Genomic DNA, 15,855 nt, shown 5'->3' on the forward strand with positions numbered 1-15,855 from the left:
GGGAGTTTTTGGTGGCTTTTTGTACAATTTCTTCTCTTGGAAGGGGACAAATGATGAGACCAGGGCAGGAACTCGTGGAGAAACCTAAGGCAGGTGAATGAAGTCAAAGCTGACATCAGGAGACACAGAAAAACACACCAAGTTATCATACCCTAAACAACCTGAGATTCTGTATTGGTACAACACTGTGCCAATATAAAGAGCAAATAGATGATGACCAGAACCTTGGCCAAGCATCAGGTAATTCTGTGAGGTGGTAGCCAAGATCATGGTCAAGTCAGGCAGAGAAACCACCCCAGGCAAGAGAAAACTGAGGATGGACATGGCCAGCAGGATAGCCCTGGAGTCACAACTAGGAGATACAGAACAAAAGGGTGAGCCAACATCTTGGCATTAGGCAAGACACCAGTAATGAGAAACAAGCCTGAGCATCCAAAAACAAAAGTCTGCAGCAGAGTTTTGGCCAGAAGATCCACTGAGGAGCCATGAACAAGCAGTAGGACAGCCCCAGTTACATAAGGAGTGGGAAAAACCACCAGCCAGATTCTGGGGCCAGTCCTCAGACAGCTACAGAGCCCTGTGAGTCCCTCAGTGATCAGGTCCTTGACTGAAGCCAATCTCTGGCTGCTAGGTTTGTTTGCTCACAGATGATGCCTCAACACAAAGAGGAAGAAAGTTCATAGTTGTAGGTTACAGATCAGAAGATGAATAGGCACATTTCCCAGACAGCTAATCTGGCACTTTGTAAAAGTACTATTGCTTGTATAAAAGAATACAAATCCTTTAAGCAGATAATAAAGTGAATTACATATATTACTCAGTCAATGATTTTGTATCTAATTATGAGATGCTGCTATCAGTTGCTAAACCTTGCTGGAGGTTATCTGTGAGCCACGACAGATGTTTTTGTTTGGTTTATTATTCCAGTTATCGGTTTTGTGCAGCTTTACAAGATTTCATTTTCTGTGAGCAATGACCCTATATGCAGCATCTCAGAGTCCTGGCATACAAATGCTAAAATGAACCAAATATGCAAACACCTTCCATGGTTATATCCATCTGGGTTCATTCCCAAATCATAGGAGTGTGAAAGTTACAATACAAAAGGCTGAAAATGTGAAAATCCTCCTTGAATTCCATATTTCAGAATTGTTCAAAAGGAATTTTCTTCATTTCAATCTACAGATTAGGGATGTTTTACTTCTAATTGTCCTGGGTGATAAAATATTCTGCTTATTTTAAGAGCAGCAGCAACAACAAATAAATTGGTGTAATCTGAGCAGATGGAAAGCCGTCATAGCTGGTTGGTCTGGCTTCACTCCTTCAGCCTTTCTGAGAAAACAACGTCAGAAACAGCAACAACAACAAAGTTCTTCAACCCTTACTTTGAAAAAGGAATTCAAATGGACAGCTCTCTGTAATCTGTGCTAATTTTGTTCAGTGGTTAATTAGATTAATCCTTAAAAGCACGCCTTTCTTCCCTGCTGGTTTTTGATGTCAAGTAGCCACTGCCTTTCAGCCTACCATGACCCTTATTCAAAGACCCTTTACCAAGATTTGATTTCCCAGAGGTTCCTATGGAGAATGATCCCTTCAGTTGTTGGCTGTTTCTTAATTTTACCTGTCTACACTGCAGTTCTTGGATTTCTCACCCTTACATTTGCTTCACAGATTTTCAAACTGTCATTCACTCCATTTCTACCTACTGAATTATGGAAAATAAGGCTGGACACAGCAGCAGTGGTTACTGAGCTGTGTGATATGAAGGTTATCAGCCCATACTTGACAGTTCTTGTTTATACTCTAAGAATTGCTCAATTTTTCATAGTATCACCCAGAACCCGGAGATCACAGTGAGACAAATGAAATAGGTTTCTTACCATCCAAGTGAAAAAGGTTTATGGTTTATTCCTATCCACACTCAGACCAGTTATACATATCCCAAACCTAAGATGTCTTTAGCTCGCTGCATTGAATCAGATCGCTGATCATGACTCTATTTACCCTTACACTTGATATCATTTATGGACTCTAGAGAAAACAGTTTTCCTCTCATTATATCATATTTTTATATTTTTTTAAATTGTATTAACATGGAGAAAGAGGGGGAGGGAAAAAGAGCACATCAATCCTGTTGGTTCCAGGATGAAAAAAAAATATTGCAAAATCAAGCAAATGTAATTCATAGGATAATCTCAAAAATGCAGTGAGATGAGAAAAAGAGCTAAAAACAGAATAAAAAATAACAGCCCTCATCCATAAGAAAGAAAAGAAGTATTGATTTTTTTTTTAAGCTGAAGTTCAACCCAGCACTGAGAAATTTACTGCAAAAATGTTAATGATGACAATTCAATCTATGGCTTGTAGTTACTCAGTGAAATTATGCACTCACTCTTTTCAAGGCTAATGCTAGCAGGGCTCAAGTGACAATCCAAAGAAACATTTGTGATAAACTGTGACACAACTGGCAGCCTTAGGTCCTAAAAGACTCTGAGGGCTGACTCCATATTGACACAGGATTAAAAACTGCTCATTCTTCTAATAGGCCAGAATCCATATTTGCTAACTGGTCACAGCATCTACCAACTAGTGGTCTCTTGTCTTTAGTAAATTTCTATCTCAATGGGAGTGAGATATTCAATATTCCCTTCAGAAACTATTTATGTAACCCTAAGTTCTTCTGTGAATATCTTGATACTGCTCCTCAGAACCACTGAGCTACACCAAACACAACTCATATTCTGCCAGGATGGAGCCTGTAGTTCCTGCTGAGACTCCTGACCACGTTGTGCATATTCTGTGCCAGCTGAACTGAAACAGCTGCTGAAAAGCAGAAATTTACCTGTAGGTACCAGTTAACTACTACAAAGTTAACCTAGAGGAACCAAATAATGTAAGGCAGAGGTTCAGATGAAAATAAAGTGAAAACCCAGAGTACTCACTCAGTTTTCTGAACAACAGGAAAGCTTCCAAGCCGTACATAGGCACTCTGAATGCCATCTTCTTTCATTCCAAAAATCTGCTTCACACTGAATGAATCCATCAGGTCAAATCCTATGTGTTACAGAAATATTTTAATTATTATAAAAGACATTAAAAAGACATAAATTAATAAAAGACATTAATCAATCCTGTGCATTACAGAAATATAAATAAAATACATTAATCAGGTAGTTGGACATGCCTCCAATTGTACTCCCATGAATCTCTTAGCCTACAAACAGCACTTCAGAAATGAGTCTTGTTCTTGTTGGGAAAAGCCAAACAAAATTCTGATATGTGATATGATCTAATGCTCTCAGCCCAAAAACTCAAAACCAAGCTTAAATTCAAGCTGTCAAAAGCTTGAGCAGAGTTTCCAGAAATCAGTAGCTATTTTTTGCAGTGACACAACATCCTGAAGATGCTGCATAATTCATTAACTCCCAGAAAAATGCACAGGTGCAGACTGAAACATTTATTCATAGAGTAAGAGAAAACACAGAATGTTTTGGGTGGGAAGAGACCTTCAAAGATCATCTTGTTCCAACCGCTCTGCCATGGGCAGGTGTGGTAGCTTGTCCTGAAGGGGACGGGCTGAGAGCTGACCACACAGCCGACAGTCGGTGCTTCAATGTCCCAGTACCAACACCGAGTCTCGGGAGAAGAGAAGTCACAACAGATGACACTGTGAAGAGCAAAGGAATCTGGGACTGACTGGGAGTGGCCATACAGATGAACAGCTCGTGATTGGCCAAAAGGCTTCCAGAACCTTCTATGAGAGACCATATATATCTGCATCAACCCCACTGTGGGGTCATCTGAAGCAGAATGTTATGTTTTGTTTTGCACCCGTTTTATTTATTTAATAAATATCTTCAGTTTTGACACTTCAGTTGCACCCGTCTCTTGTCTGTTGCTGCTCCATGTTACAACACCACCGTGGTGCTACTGAGACCGGAGCATTCCCCCGCGTGCCCTGCGGATCCTCCAGGCTGTTGTTCTGACCCATCCCTGGCTGCTCCGCTGCTGATCGGGTCAGAGATCACCGGCAGGATGATCCTAGATCAGGTTTCTTAAGGATCCTTCCCCTAGATCAGGTTTCTTAAGGCTCCATCCAGCCTGGTCTTGAACACTTCCAGGAATGGGGCATCCACAACTTCTCTGGGCAACCTGGCCTAGTGTCTGCCCACTCTCATTGTAAAAATTTAATTCTATATCTCCAATCTAAATCTACCCTCTTTCAGTTTTAAACTGTTGCCCCTTGTCCTGTCACTATGGGCCTTGATAAAAGGTCTGTTTCTTTCTTGCAAGACATTTTCATATATTGAAAGGCCATGAGAAAGTCCCCCTGGAGTCTTCGCTTCTTCAGGCTGAACATCCCCAACTTTCTCCAAATTTCTTCACAGCAGAGGTATTCCAGCCCTCTCATCTTTTTCATGGACCTCCACTGTGCATCCACTCCAATGGTCCAGGTCTTTACTGAAAACTCCTTATCCAGGAAACCTGACCACATACACTTTTCATATAATTTTAATACAACTTAGTCCAATCAATTTACCATTTATCATGAGTATTAATCTTGGTGGAAGACAGTTGCCTAAAGCTTCTGACTTTGTTCTAACAAGGTATTTTTAGCTCAATCTTAAGCTAAAGATTTAGTTCCATTTTAAACTTAAAGCTTAACCCACAAGTGAGTCTATGTAGCTCCAGAATCAATATGGTCCCAAGCCATAAGGAACACAGAGTTTTGTGACATGAAGTCCCAGGTGCTAAACCCTGAGAGGGACAGTGGGGGTACAATGGTGCCACAAATGCATCCAGTTCCTGGAGGTGCAGAACTGTGTGGACGCAAACATCCTGCTTTTAGCTCCAATCTGGCTCCACAGGGTGCAAATCCAAACTATCAGCCACTCCCAGAACCAAACACACTGTGGAGTTAGAGGCAAAGGCACTGTAAAAGGCAGGTTGTGAGCAACTGAGCAGAGAATATGTGTTTTAATTTTATTCAGGCTATTCCAACATTATTTCCCCCTCACACATGCACAATTACACACATTAACTCCTGGTTTTGTAATTCCAGCACACAAACTTGGTGACATAAGTGTAGCTTATTTGGATAAATTGCTTTTAAACTATGGCACTTCTCTAAACTTTGTTCAGTTAGTGAGCTCTTAAAACTTTTCTAGGATAGATAAGCATTTTTATGTGATTAAATTAAGCCTGAAGATTCTTGGGTTTCTTAGTTGTCCTCCTCAACCTTTCAGGCTGAAAGGCACTGCAGAGCTTGAAAACAACTTCAACAGGAAAAGGCACCAACCTAATGATATTATTCTTCACATTTATATGAATAAATAGTTGCAAAAACCTGTGTGGGCCAGTACCTAGGCAAATCAAAATAGCAAACAGCAAATAAAATGTAAAGCTTCCATAATTTTCTGGACTTTTTTCTGAAGAAATTACTTCTTCTGAGGAAATATAATCTTAATTGTTTGCAAAGACAGAAATGGCTGTCTGGTGCCAAGTTGAGCCCTTTAGTATCACAGTAACTTTCCTGGCTGTCAACAGCTTTTCCTTTTTGTCCACTCTATTTTCAGCTATTACTGGGCATTTGGGAAGGCAAATAAAGCAGTTAAAGTGCTCCAGGGCCTCATGGCTGCACCTCATAATCACCTCTGCAGCAACTCCAGTGATACACCCCTCTGACACACTCCAATCAGCCACGATTGCAGCTGTAAATCAGGGTAAACAGACCCCACCAGAACATGAGAGCTCCCTCCTGGCTGTCACAAACAGCTCCGTGATTTTTCCATAGAGCTCATTCCACCACGCAGTACATATCCCTCATCCACAGCAGCCACAGGAGCTGAGGGAAGTAATTGAGTGCTGCTGGCAGGAGGAGACCACTCTGACTGGGCAAGGAAATTGTTAATCATTCACAGGAGAGGAGCTGTGGATGGAGAAGGCTGAAATGCTGCCCAGGTGACATCCTTATGTCCAGTCACCAGAGGCTCCAAGCTGTGAAATCCTGCTCACTTCACGGGTCTTGTAAAGCTCCCTTGCTAAAAATGCACAAGTGCAAAGTACAGTGACAAGAAGTTCCTGCCAAGTTTTCCCATCATTAGCTCAGACCCAAAGCTGCTCTTGTTATCTCTGACAACTTAAATGAACGTTCACATCATGAGCAACTCTGAAGCTGTGCACACTGGTATGCTTTTCCAGTGGAAACAAGCATCAGATTCAATCAATCTCTTCTTTTTTCCTGAATTTCCTATGAAAATGCACTTTTAAAAGCCTATATAACACCATGAAACATAAACACAGCTATCAAAACTACTTTGCAAACAGAATTTGGTGTAATGAAAATAAGTCATTACAACATAATCCCATTTACATTTAGGATTGGATAAAGCACAAAAGTAAATCATAATAGGGTTTTTTTTTTTCTTTTATTCAGACTATGGATTGGCAAATTCAAAATAAATTGCTTTCTCTATTTTTAATTAATTGATGAATGAGGATGGCTCTTTGAAAAATTAAATGTAGATCCAGGGAAAAGTTAAGTCCTTAGGTGTGTCACACTCAAAAGCAAAGGTTTTTTTACTTTAATCACACTATTAATTTATTCTGTGCCAAATTTAAATATTGCCCAGCTGGTGAGATGAGCTCCACTCTTGGATACTCTATTTACAACCAAAGCCCTTAAAGGTAAGGGACACTTTTTATTGGAAGATTTAAAGAAAATTACAAAATTTTGTCATCAGGCCATACACTAAAAAATTAAGAACTCTGCCAAGAATGAGATGCATCTCACCTAATTTTAGCTGTCTGAAAAGGAGCCATATGATGGATGCAGGTTTCCTCAGTTTCCTTGTGAGTCAGCAGAGAAATTTAGGAGTTATTAAGACAACTCGTCTTGAAGACAGGCTGAACCCCTGCCTGGAGTGCCTCCTTCCTTTCAGCAAAAAGGGAGCTCATACAGACAGGAATTTTTACTGAAGTTGTCTAAGATATATTCTGCTTACAGGGAATGCTATCCATTTTGTGCAGTGAGTAAAGCAGAGGTAAAGAGGACAAAAATGTTAACAAATCCCAAATAACTTACATTCACATTGCTTTATTTACCATCAGAAATGCGTAAAGGTTGCAGATTTTTAAATTCAGCTTGATTAATCAGCTATGATTTTCAAAATCTCTTCTGAAGAACAAAGAAAGAAACAAACCTAAAATATTATTGTTTGAGCTGAGAAAGTACTCAAGGCAGATTACCCAAGTGGAACACACAAAGAAGCAAACACACCTTGGCAAACCTCCAAATGAATTTGTGAATTAAGGGAACCTCTATGACTGTTTCAGCTGAAAGACAAGCAAATATATTATTATCATCACTATTACAACTACTAGTAGTATTACTACTGTTAGTACTAATATTACTACTATTATTACTGTCATTTTGTTTACTTTGTGTGCCTGGAAGCCCTTTGCGTGGATTATGTTCCCTTGACTTTAGGAAAGGAACAGGGATTGTGAGGGAGACAGCATGGAAGTTTTAATTTTGACCTTTTAGCCTTGAATTACAATATTAATGTAAAAAATAAGCCATGCTGTGATCATTTCTGCAACACCTCACCAGGACATTTCACCCAGCCGTGTTTGTTCACTAACAGTACAGTAAAAACTGCTTAATGAGATCTTTCCCCAAAGAGTTAAATGTGTCACACAGCATTTCTCTGCTGGAGTTACAGCACAAATAATCTATTCTTTGGTTTTCCCATCACCAAGGAGGCACCATATTTTCAGTAGCATATGGAAAATGAGATGCCACATGTAACTTCCTAGTCTTCTCTACAAGTGAATGGAAAAGAACAGACCTGCCTAAATTAGCAAGAGCAAAGATGCTGTTACCTCTTGCACCATGTCCAAGCACAGGGTGAAAGATAGGATTTTCCTGTTCTCAGCTGCTTTGATTTAAAAGATGGCTTTTTGTATAGCAGGGCAGGTGTGGTTTCCCAAATGGCTCATAAACTGCTTAATCAGTAATGCCATAAACATGGCATTTAATAAGATGCTCTTTGATCTTAAGCCTCTTACTTCATTAGACCTTCTAAAACAATATGTGGCCACTGAAACCCTCTAACATGATTACATCTCCTGAAAGCCAGCAGACCCTAGTCCATATTAAAATTAAAACAGTCAGCTGAAAGAGAAGCTCAGATTTGTAACAGCATACTTGGCTTGAAAAGTAATTTCTTATGCACTGCTCTGCTGATCAAATCAGCCTAATGTCTCACTGCTTGAGAGTTATGACCCCCTTACAGGAAGCAGCCTGTTTTCCAGAATCAGAAAACACACCCAGATATTTCTGTTGCAGGGAGAAGATGGCAAAACTTGGCACTGGACAAGTGATACATCATCTAACTGCAACATGCAGCCAGATTCTCTTTTACAGGACAAATGTCCACAGTGCACCCAACACCTGAAAGCATGGCCAAAGGGTGATCCAACAGCTCTGTACTCATTCTGTGATCCTACAACGTTTGTTTCAAGATTTTTATCTGAAGACCTGACTAAAGCGGACAGGGTTGGTTGCTCTGAATATGGGCTGTATTTTTGCCTGGCTCCATTAAGGATCTTAGATGGGCAGCATGGTGGAAGCTGTTGTGCATGTTGAGATTTTCCTGACTCTCCTGTCTTCAGGGCAAAAAAACCCACAAAAAAACAGAAAAAGAGAGCAAAAAATGTAACTTCTAAGAGCCAGAAAACACAGCAGTGACCACATTTGGAAAAGCTTCTCAAAGCAGGACAGAGTCATTGACTTCTCATTTTGCCAAAAACAGCTTTCTGAAAAAAGTCTCTCACTTTGTGTTCCCAAGGATCCCAAGATAACACCCACATGAGGAACAACTGGTCTACTTCTAATTGTGAAAGTTTTTGGTGAGACAACAACCTGGAGAGGAATGTGAAAAGTGGTTGAGAAAGGGATCAGGAAAGGCACTGGACATCACAGCCTCGAGTGTGGTGTCTGGAATTTATTTACTACAGTGGATTGCCAGCCATGAGCACTAATATCAAACAAAGCAGCTTTTGCAGGAAATGCTCCATCCTCTGCTGTTGTTAAAACTCCCAGCTGAATTATCAGCCTTGTCTATGCATTGATGAAGTGTCACCAATGGCCACGATCAGGGGAGTTGTCATCACCTGCTGCTTCACTGACACTTCTGAAAACAGCAATCTGTGCAGCCTGTGATAAAATAGCTTATGCTACTTTTACTGGAGGATGGTCAATGGCACTGAACTTTATTCAGTGTATGAATTCCTATGGAAAACAGTAACACCTGGGAGGCTTTCAGCAAATACATGAACTTGTCTAACATCTCTGCACTCTTGAAAGTTAAGTTTTCACAGATTTCCTGTGCCCAAAGGGAAGAGCCTGTATGCCCTCAGTGAACCTTTTAACTCCTCCAGTGTAGTCTGCAAGGTTATTGCCACTGTAAGGAGCCCTTGTTTTTGTTACCTTAGTTCATTTCTGTTCTAATGTATAACCTAAAAAATGAGGAAAAAATAAGCTGTCATGGCATAAATTAAGGTTACATGCTTTATTTAATGTCATAGGTTTAGCAATCAGTCATGTCAAGGTAGAGTGTAGATGAGGTTATTTTTTTCCTCCTGTATCTAAACATTTGGCATCCTTGTCTTCCACAGTGCTCTATGCTGAAAGCAGCTATTTCTGGACAGCCAAGATGTGGTTCAATTCAGGGCTGGAGTAGAAGAGTCTGAATCCCAAAGGAGAGACCATTTGCTTTATTCAGCATGTGTTGCTGTTATTGTTACAGAAGCCATTATCTGCTACAGTATTTTTGCTGTTCCTGACATTTCTTCCTCCACAGGAAAAGAAATCCTGACAAGAGCTGAGCAAGTACCAGATTTTAGGCACATTTTTAAGATTGCACTGAAATATCCATCTCAAAAGATCTTCGACCACATCTAATCTAAGCCTACTTTCTTCCTGTTTGAAGCCACTTCCCCCTGTCTGATTGCCACAAGCATTTTTAAATGTCTCTCTCCAGCTTTCTTCTCGGCCCTCTTTAAGTACTGAAGGTTGTAAGAAAGTGTCCCTGGCCCTGTCCCTTCTCCTGACTGAACATCCCCAGATTTCTCAGCCTGTCTTCACAGCAGAGATGTTCCAGCCCTCTGAGCATCTTTATGGCCTCCTCTGGACTTTCTCCAACAGTTCCATGTCCTTCCTTCTGTTGGGTACCCCAGAGCTGGATGCAGCACTCCAGATGGGGTCCCACGAGGACGGAATCGAGGAGCAAAATCCCCTCCCTCAACCTGCTGCCAGAGGGCTTTGGATGCAGCCCAGCACACGACTGGCCTTTTGGGCTGCAAGTGCTCATGGCCAAGACATGTTGAGCTTCTCATCCACCAGCACCCCCAAGTCCTTCTCCTAAAGGGCTGCAATCAATACATTCTCTGCCTGGATTTGGTCTTGAGCTTGCCCTGATTCACGCACAGGACCTTGTACTTGACTGAACTTCATGAGGTTCAGCCCCACCTCTCCAGCCTCTCCAGGTCCCTTCCTTCCAGTGTGTGACTGCACTCACAGCTTGGTGTGCTCGGCAAACAAAACTGAGGATGCCTCAATCCCACTGTCCGTGTCACTACAAGAATGTCAAACAGGGTCAGCCCCAAGGAACGCCACTCACCACTGGTTTCCACTTGGACATCGAGCCACTGACCATGACAGTTTGAATGCCAACCCATCCAATTCCATCTATCCAATCCATGTCTCTCCAATTTAGGGACACGCATGTCATGCAGCACAGTGTCAAACGCATTGCACAAGAGGAGGTGCACGAGTCTTGCAGCTCACACTGCTTAGACCTGTGCCATTGCAAATGTTTGTACAAATTTTTTTTCCAGCTATCTCCAGCTATCAGAAGAAATTACTTCCAAAGGCTTACAAAGAATAAGAGTTCTGTCTTCTTGCCCTGTTTATTTCACTGTATTCTACCTCTCAAGCAAAGATGGAAAAAGAAGCAGCTTATTTTTGCATGGGTAATTCAGCTCTCCCAGCAGATTGATTCATCATCATCAGTCAGCAGTGGTTCCCTGACTTACCCCCAAAACATTAAGAACTGCATCTCTGGAGGAACAAACCAGAGATTTATTGGCTGCCCACAAGCCCTGCATGAAGCACTGCAGTGGTGACTAAATGGGTTGAACAGGTCACTTAAAAAATTAGTTAGCTAAATTTTACAAGAAACTTGCAAGGGAATTTTGGAACTATAAAACTTTCCAGAGTCCATAGATTAAGGGTCTCAAGAGTGCTTTAAAGAGATTCTAGCTATTAACCTTTTTTTCCACTGATGTTCCAGCTGGGATTCAAGCAACACTTCATGCTGACCCAACTTTCTTCTCACCAGATCCCCACATTCCTATAGGGAGAGCAGCTAAGAGCTTAAGCTAATGATGCGGTTTTGCTAAAGCAGATGGAACAGGTCTTACCCCAGCATGAAAGAGGTATCTTCCAGCAAGCCTAGTACCTTCTAGGTCATACTCAATAAGGTGGCTTAGAGCACATTTTAGATGGTCTCAGTTTTACAAAATTTATATATCAGATTTACCCCTGGTACATGATGCCACCACTCAGGCTGTTGGTTTACTGTTCCTGGTTTGCTTACTCTCCTTCACAGTACTGGAAGACACAATTTCTACTTTTCCTTGGCCACAGGAAAGGAACAAGACACAAGAGTCCCATGCAGATCACAAAAAGGAGTTTGATGTCAGCTCGAGCACCAATCCACATTTGGGATTATAAGAAGCAGAAATGTTACTTGAGGTATACAATGGAGTTATACTTCAAAAAGGAGCAATCTTCCAGAGGCAGTGAGACAGGTGAACAGGTATTTCAATCTTTGAACTGAAATATGGGGCTACTCTTTCAAAAACAGCAGTCTAAAGTTTCAGCCAAAACAGAGGGGGAAAATACAGCACTTGGTATCTTTGCACAAGAAAGAAAAGATAACACTTCAGGAAAGATAAAACAAATATAAACCAGTAAGAAAATTATGCCAAATATGGGAGAGAGAATTAAAAAAAAGAAGCAAGTAAGTGAATACACAATCCTAGCCACCCCACCTTGTGTAAAGACTGTTGTAATCTAACTCCCAGCGTGCTGTAAAAACAGGAAATAAATTAATGTATACAGCAGCTGCCTCTGAGGCAGCACCTTTCAACACCTGATCCCATGTTAATAACACACTGCTTTATGTGGTGAATTTTTCTGTTTATCTACATCTGTCCCCTGCTTCTCTCTTACCCTTCTGCCTCTTCAGTTTTCAAACAGTTGCAAGTGGCATATTGAACAACACTGAAAGCTGGTTTTGACACTGAACTCTTTGGCTCATTACTGAAGGCTTTTCTTGTGTTGAAGTCATCTCCATTTTCTCAGTAATGGACGCTCGGCTTGGTGCCACAGGCCCTCTTTCAGCTCCTTCCTGCTCCAGTGATTTACAAGATTAAACAGGAGTTCATTACTCCTTTGATGTCCTTTGTGTGCCAGATAGGCTTGTACCAGCTGAATTACCTGAGACTATTTGAATTAGGTTCTGGTTTTAATTAGTTCCTCTATTTTGAAAGCCTCTTTTGAGTTCCTCAGGTGTCAAGGTGCTCTGTGTTCCTCCAGAAAACCATGAAATGGCACATGTGGAAAGTCATCCCTTGGGATAGCAGTGGGAAAGGGAGGACCTCAGTACAAGCAATTACTTTTTATTTTTAGTATTACTTTTAAGGTAAGAAAATATATTTAAGGAAAAGCATCTTACTAAGACCTGCTAGATTCTCCCTGTAATGCTGCCTGGGCTGTAAGAAAACTTGACCAATAAGCTGTTCATGAAAATAAAAATATTCCCATTAATTTTAGGTGTGGTGAACAAGGCGTAACATGAAAGCAGATAGGGACTACTCTTTAGGAGACTGTCAAGGTTGCTTATGCCAGGTGACCAGTACAAAACAGATTAGACCTACCCCAAAACCTGTGCACTGCTGTCATCAGAGACAATTCTCATCAGACAGACGAATTTAACTCCAAGAATTAGGAATATTTTATTCAGATTCTATATATGCCTTCTTCCTCTTATGTGTCCACAATAACCTGGAAGCTTGCACTGATGAAAAAATCCATGAGATGGTTTCTGAAGGAGAATTAATTTAAAATATTTGGACTGAAAAATATCTAAAAGTATATCACAGTTAGACAACCTATTAGTCTTTTTATAGCCAAAGGATTAGTTGCTTCTAGGGCTATGAACAGTCAAAATTGAATTTATTTCCTTTTCATCAATCTCAAATGCACTGGAATAAGAAAACTACCTAGATTGTTTAACTTCTGGGAGAAATACTACCAGTCAAAGAATCACTTTCATGTGCATGATTAACTCTTGCTAAACCTTCTTTGTGAATGCAGATGTCAGAATTTGTCACTGCCGGGACTCAAACCAGAGAAAGGTTTTCACAGGGACTGCTCTGCTGTTACCAGTTTACTTCCTGCAGAAGCACATTTTAAAGTAAGTTAAGCTTTCCTTCTCTATATTTCCTGTCATTTTTGAGAAGCTCAGCCAGGCTACCTGCTCCAGCACAGACCTGATGTTATCAGATCATTCACAGTGTCAGGAATCCACTGAGATCCATGGTCTTTGTGTAACAGCTACATCTCTGACAATATTAAGAAAAATGATTAATTTAAAACGTGCTTTTATCTAATTCAGAGAACTCACCCCAGCTCTGTTGGTGTCACCCTGGTTGTGCATACTTTAGAGGAAGCTCCAGTATTTCCAGGCTCCTAAGCCCAATACACACTTTGGTGACTCCCCACTCCCTGTTGGGGTGACTGTGCATTTTTCACTTACCAATTCTTCAGTTTCCTGTAGAAGGGAAATTCCTTGGCACACAAACCCTAAAGAAACCAAGATTCCCATGTTGGATAACTGGTGGGTCTGGACACTGGGCATGCACAGTTTACAGCCAGCCCACAGGACTGCAGTGGCTATGCTTAGAACCACAAATTATTTATTGGTAATTATTGGACTGCTTGACCTGTTGTGTTTTTTTAGAGTTACCGGATATTAAAATGCCTTTGAACACAAGTGAACCATTTGTCAATCTCTGAAAAACTTCAAAGACCTTTTAAATGCAGTGATCTAGGCCAGAGTGTTGAGATTAACTATTGCACAGTAGAATGGTAGAATCACAGAATTATTAAGGTTGAAAAGATCTCTAAGATTTAGTCCAATCATTAACCTAACACTGTCAGGTTCATCACTAAGCCATGTCCCCACATGCCACATCTACATGCCTTTAGATCTTTCCAGGGGTGACAATTCCACCAGTTCCCTGGTCAGCCTGTTCCAATTCTTGATCATCCTATCAGTGAAGATATTTTCCCTAATACCCAAACAAAACTTCCCCTGGCACAACTTGAGGCATTTCCTCTGGTCACTTGTTACCTGGCATGAGACACTCCTGTGACTACAGTTACAGGTCAGCTGTTCTTTTCCCTGTTTGCTTCTCAGGAGTTATATCCAATATTGCCAGATGTCTGTAGGTCAGGAACTCAGTTTCAAGTTCAGCTCAGACCAGTTTCACGTTTTCTGGGGGACTTCCTAGAGAAACTGTGGGGGGAGGAGGAAATAAGAAACCCTGAGCCCTATCCCATTAGCACTGCCTAGTGATGGGTCACTGAAAAACACAAGAGCAAAGCAACTGTGCCACGGCACAGCAAAGCTTCATCCTTCTGCCTCTCTCTCCCAAATGTCACAGCTGCTTCAGTCCTGCCTGTGTGTGCATAACCCCGAGGATGGAGAGTGGTGGTGTCTGCACCAAGAGCCAGCTCCACCAGCACTGCACACGGGCAGTCTCTGTTGGTGACCGCTCTGTCTCTGCACCCTCTGTCCCAAGGCAGCGATCCCTCACAAATCTCTGCAGCTCTTCATGGACTATTCACTGGCACCTTGGGGGCTTCCCAAGGAGACTGCCAAGTGCAAAGGGAGGGCACAATGCCTGTCACACAGGCACCACAAATACACTTTTTCTCCCCAGGAGGACATCAGTCGAATGCTCTCATCCTGCAGGTCCAGAAGCCTGGACACTCCAGTTTTCTCATGCTACCATGTGCTTTAGTGGACAAATATAAATAGTCCCAGGGATATTGTAATTAGCTAGAGAGTCACTGGCATCTCTGGAATGTGAACCCTGTGCTGCAAACCACAGGAACTGGAGACACACTGACAGCTAAACACAGCCACTGCAGTCTGTAATTGTAGGGGACTAGTTTTACAACCAGTGCCTTCCTCATAAAATGCCCAAACACCCTTTATAGAGTCACAGAGAAACATACAGGTCATAAATGTTTTGGAATTTTGGTCATTTTCACATGGAGGTTTTGGAGTCAGAGAAGAGAGTTGGAGGCTGAGGTCAATGTGTGGTGCAGCCCATAATGCAGTTTCTGCTGTTGTTCACACACACAACTGTGTCACTACTTAGGAGTTAAAGTCAGGGCTTTCATGTTCCTCCCTTGCCTCATTAACACCATCCAGTGTGGGATGTTTAATGCCATATGGCTGGAATTGTCCTTCCCCAGGGTTTATTTTTCTTAGCACTCTGTGGAAATCACTTCAGGCCTTTCTTTACTTCCATGGCAGAGTCTCCTGAAAGCAGAAGCCAGTATCTGTTGAGGAGTATTCTCTCCTCTGGTAATGTTCAGGACTAGAGCTCAGCTCATTCTTAATTCTAGGGATCATTCAGATTTCTGCAACCAAATCCCATATCCAGCAGGTCTAGTCTAAAATACAAATAACTCAAATGTGAAGTCTTAAA

General features: G+C 41.5%; 1 protein-coding gene across 1 annotated transcript in view; it reads right to left on the minus strand.

Moving 5' to 3' along the window:
* Window positions 1-15,855, minus strand: part of COL22A1 (collagen type XXII alpha 1 chain) — a 200,051-nt gene that overhangs the window by 145,809 nt on the left and 38,387 nt on the right. Inside the window, exon 3 of the mRNA XM_053982357.1 lies at window positions 2,943-3,054. Within this exon, the coding sequence (XP_053838332.1) occupies window positions 2,943-3,054 (112 nt within the window). The remainder of the gene's footprint in view (window positions 1-2,942; window positions 3,055-15,855) is intronic.

The sequence above is a fragment of the Vidua macroura genome, chromosome 1 (genome assembly GCF_024509145.1).
Source record: "Vidua macroura isolate BioBank_ID:100142 chromosome 1, ASM2450914v1, whole genome shotgun sequence".
NCBI lineage: Eukaryota > Metazoa > Chordata > Aves > Passeriformes > Viduidae > Vidua > Vidua macroura.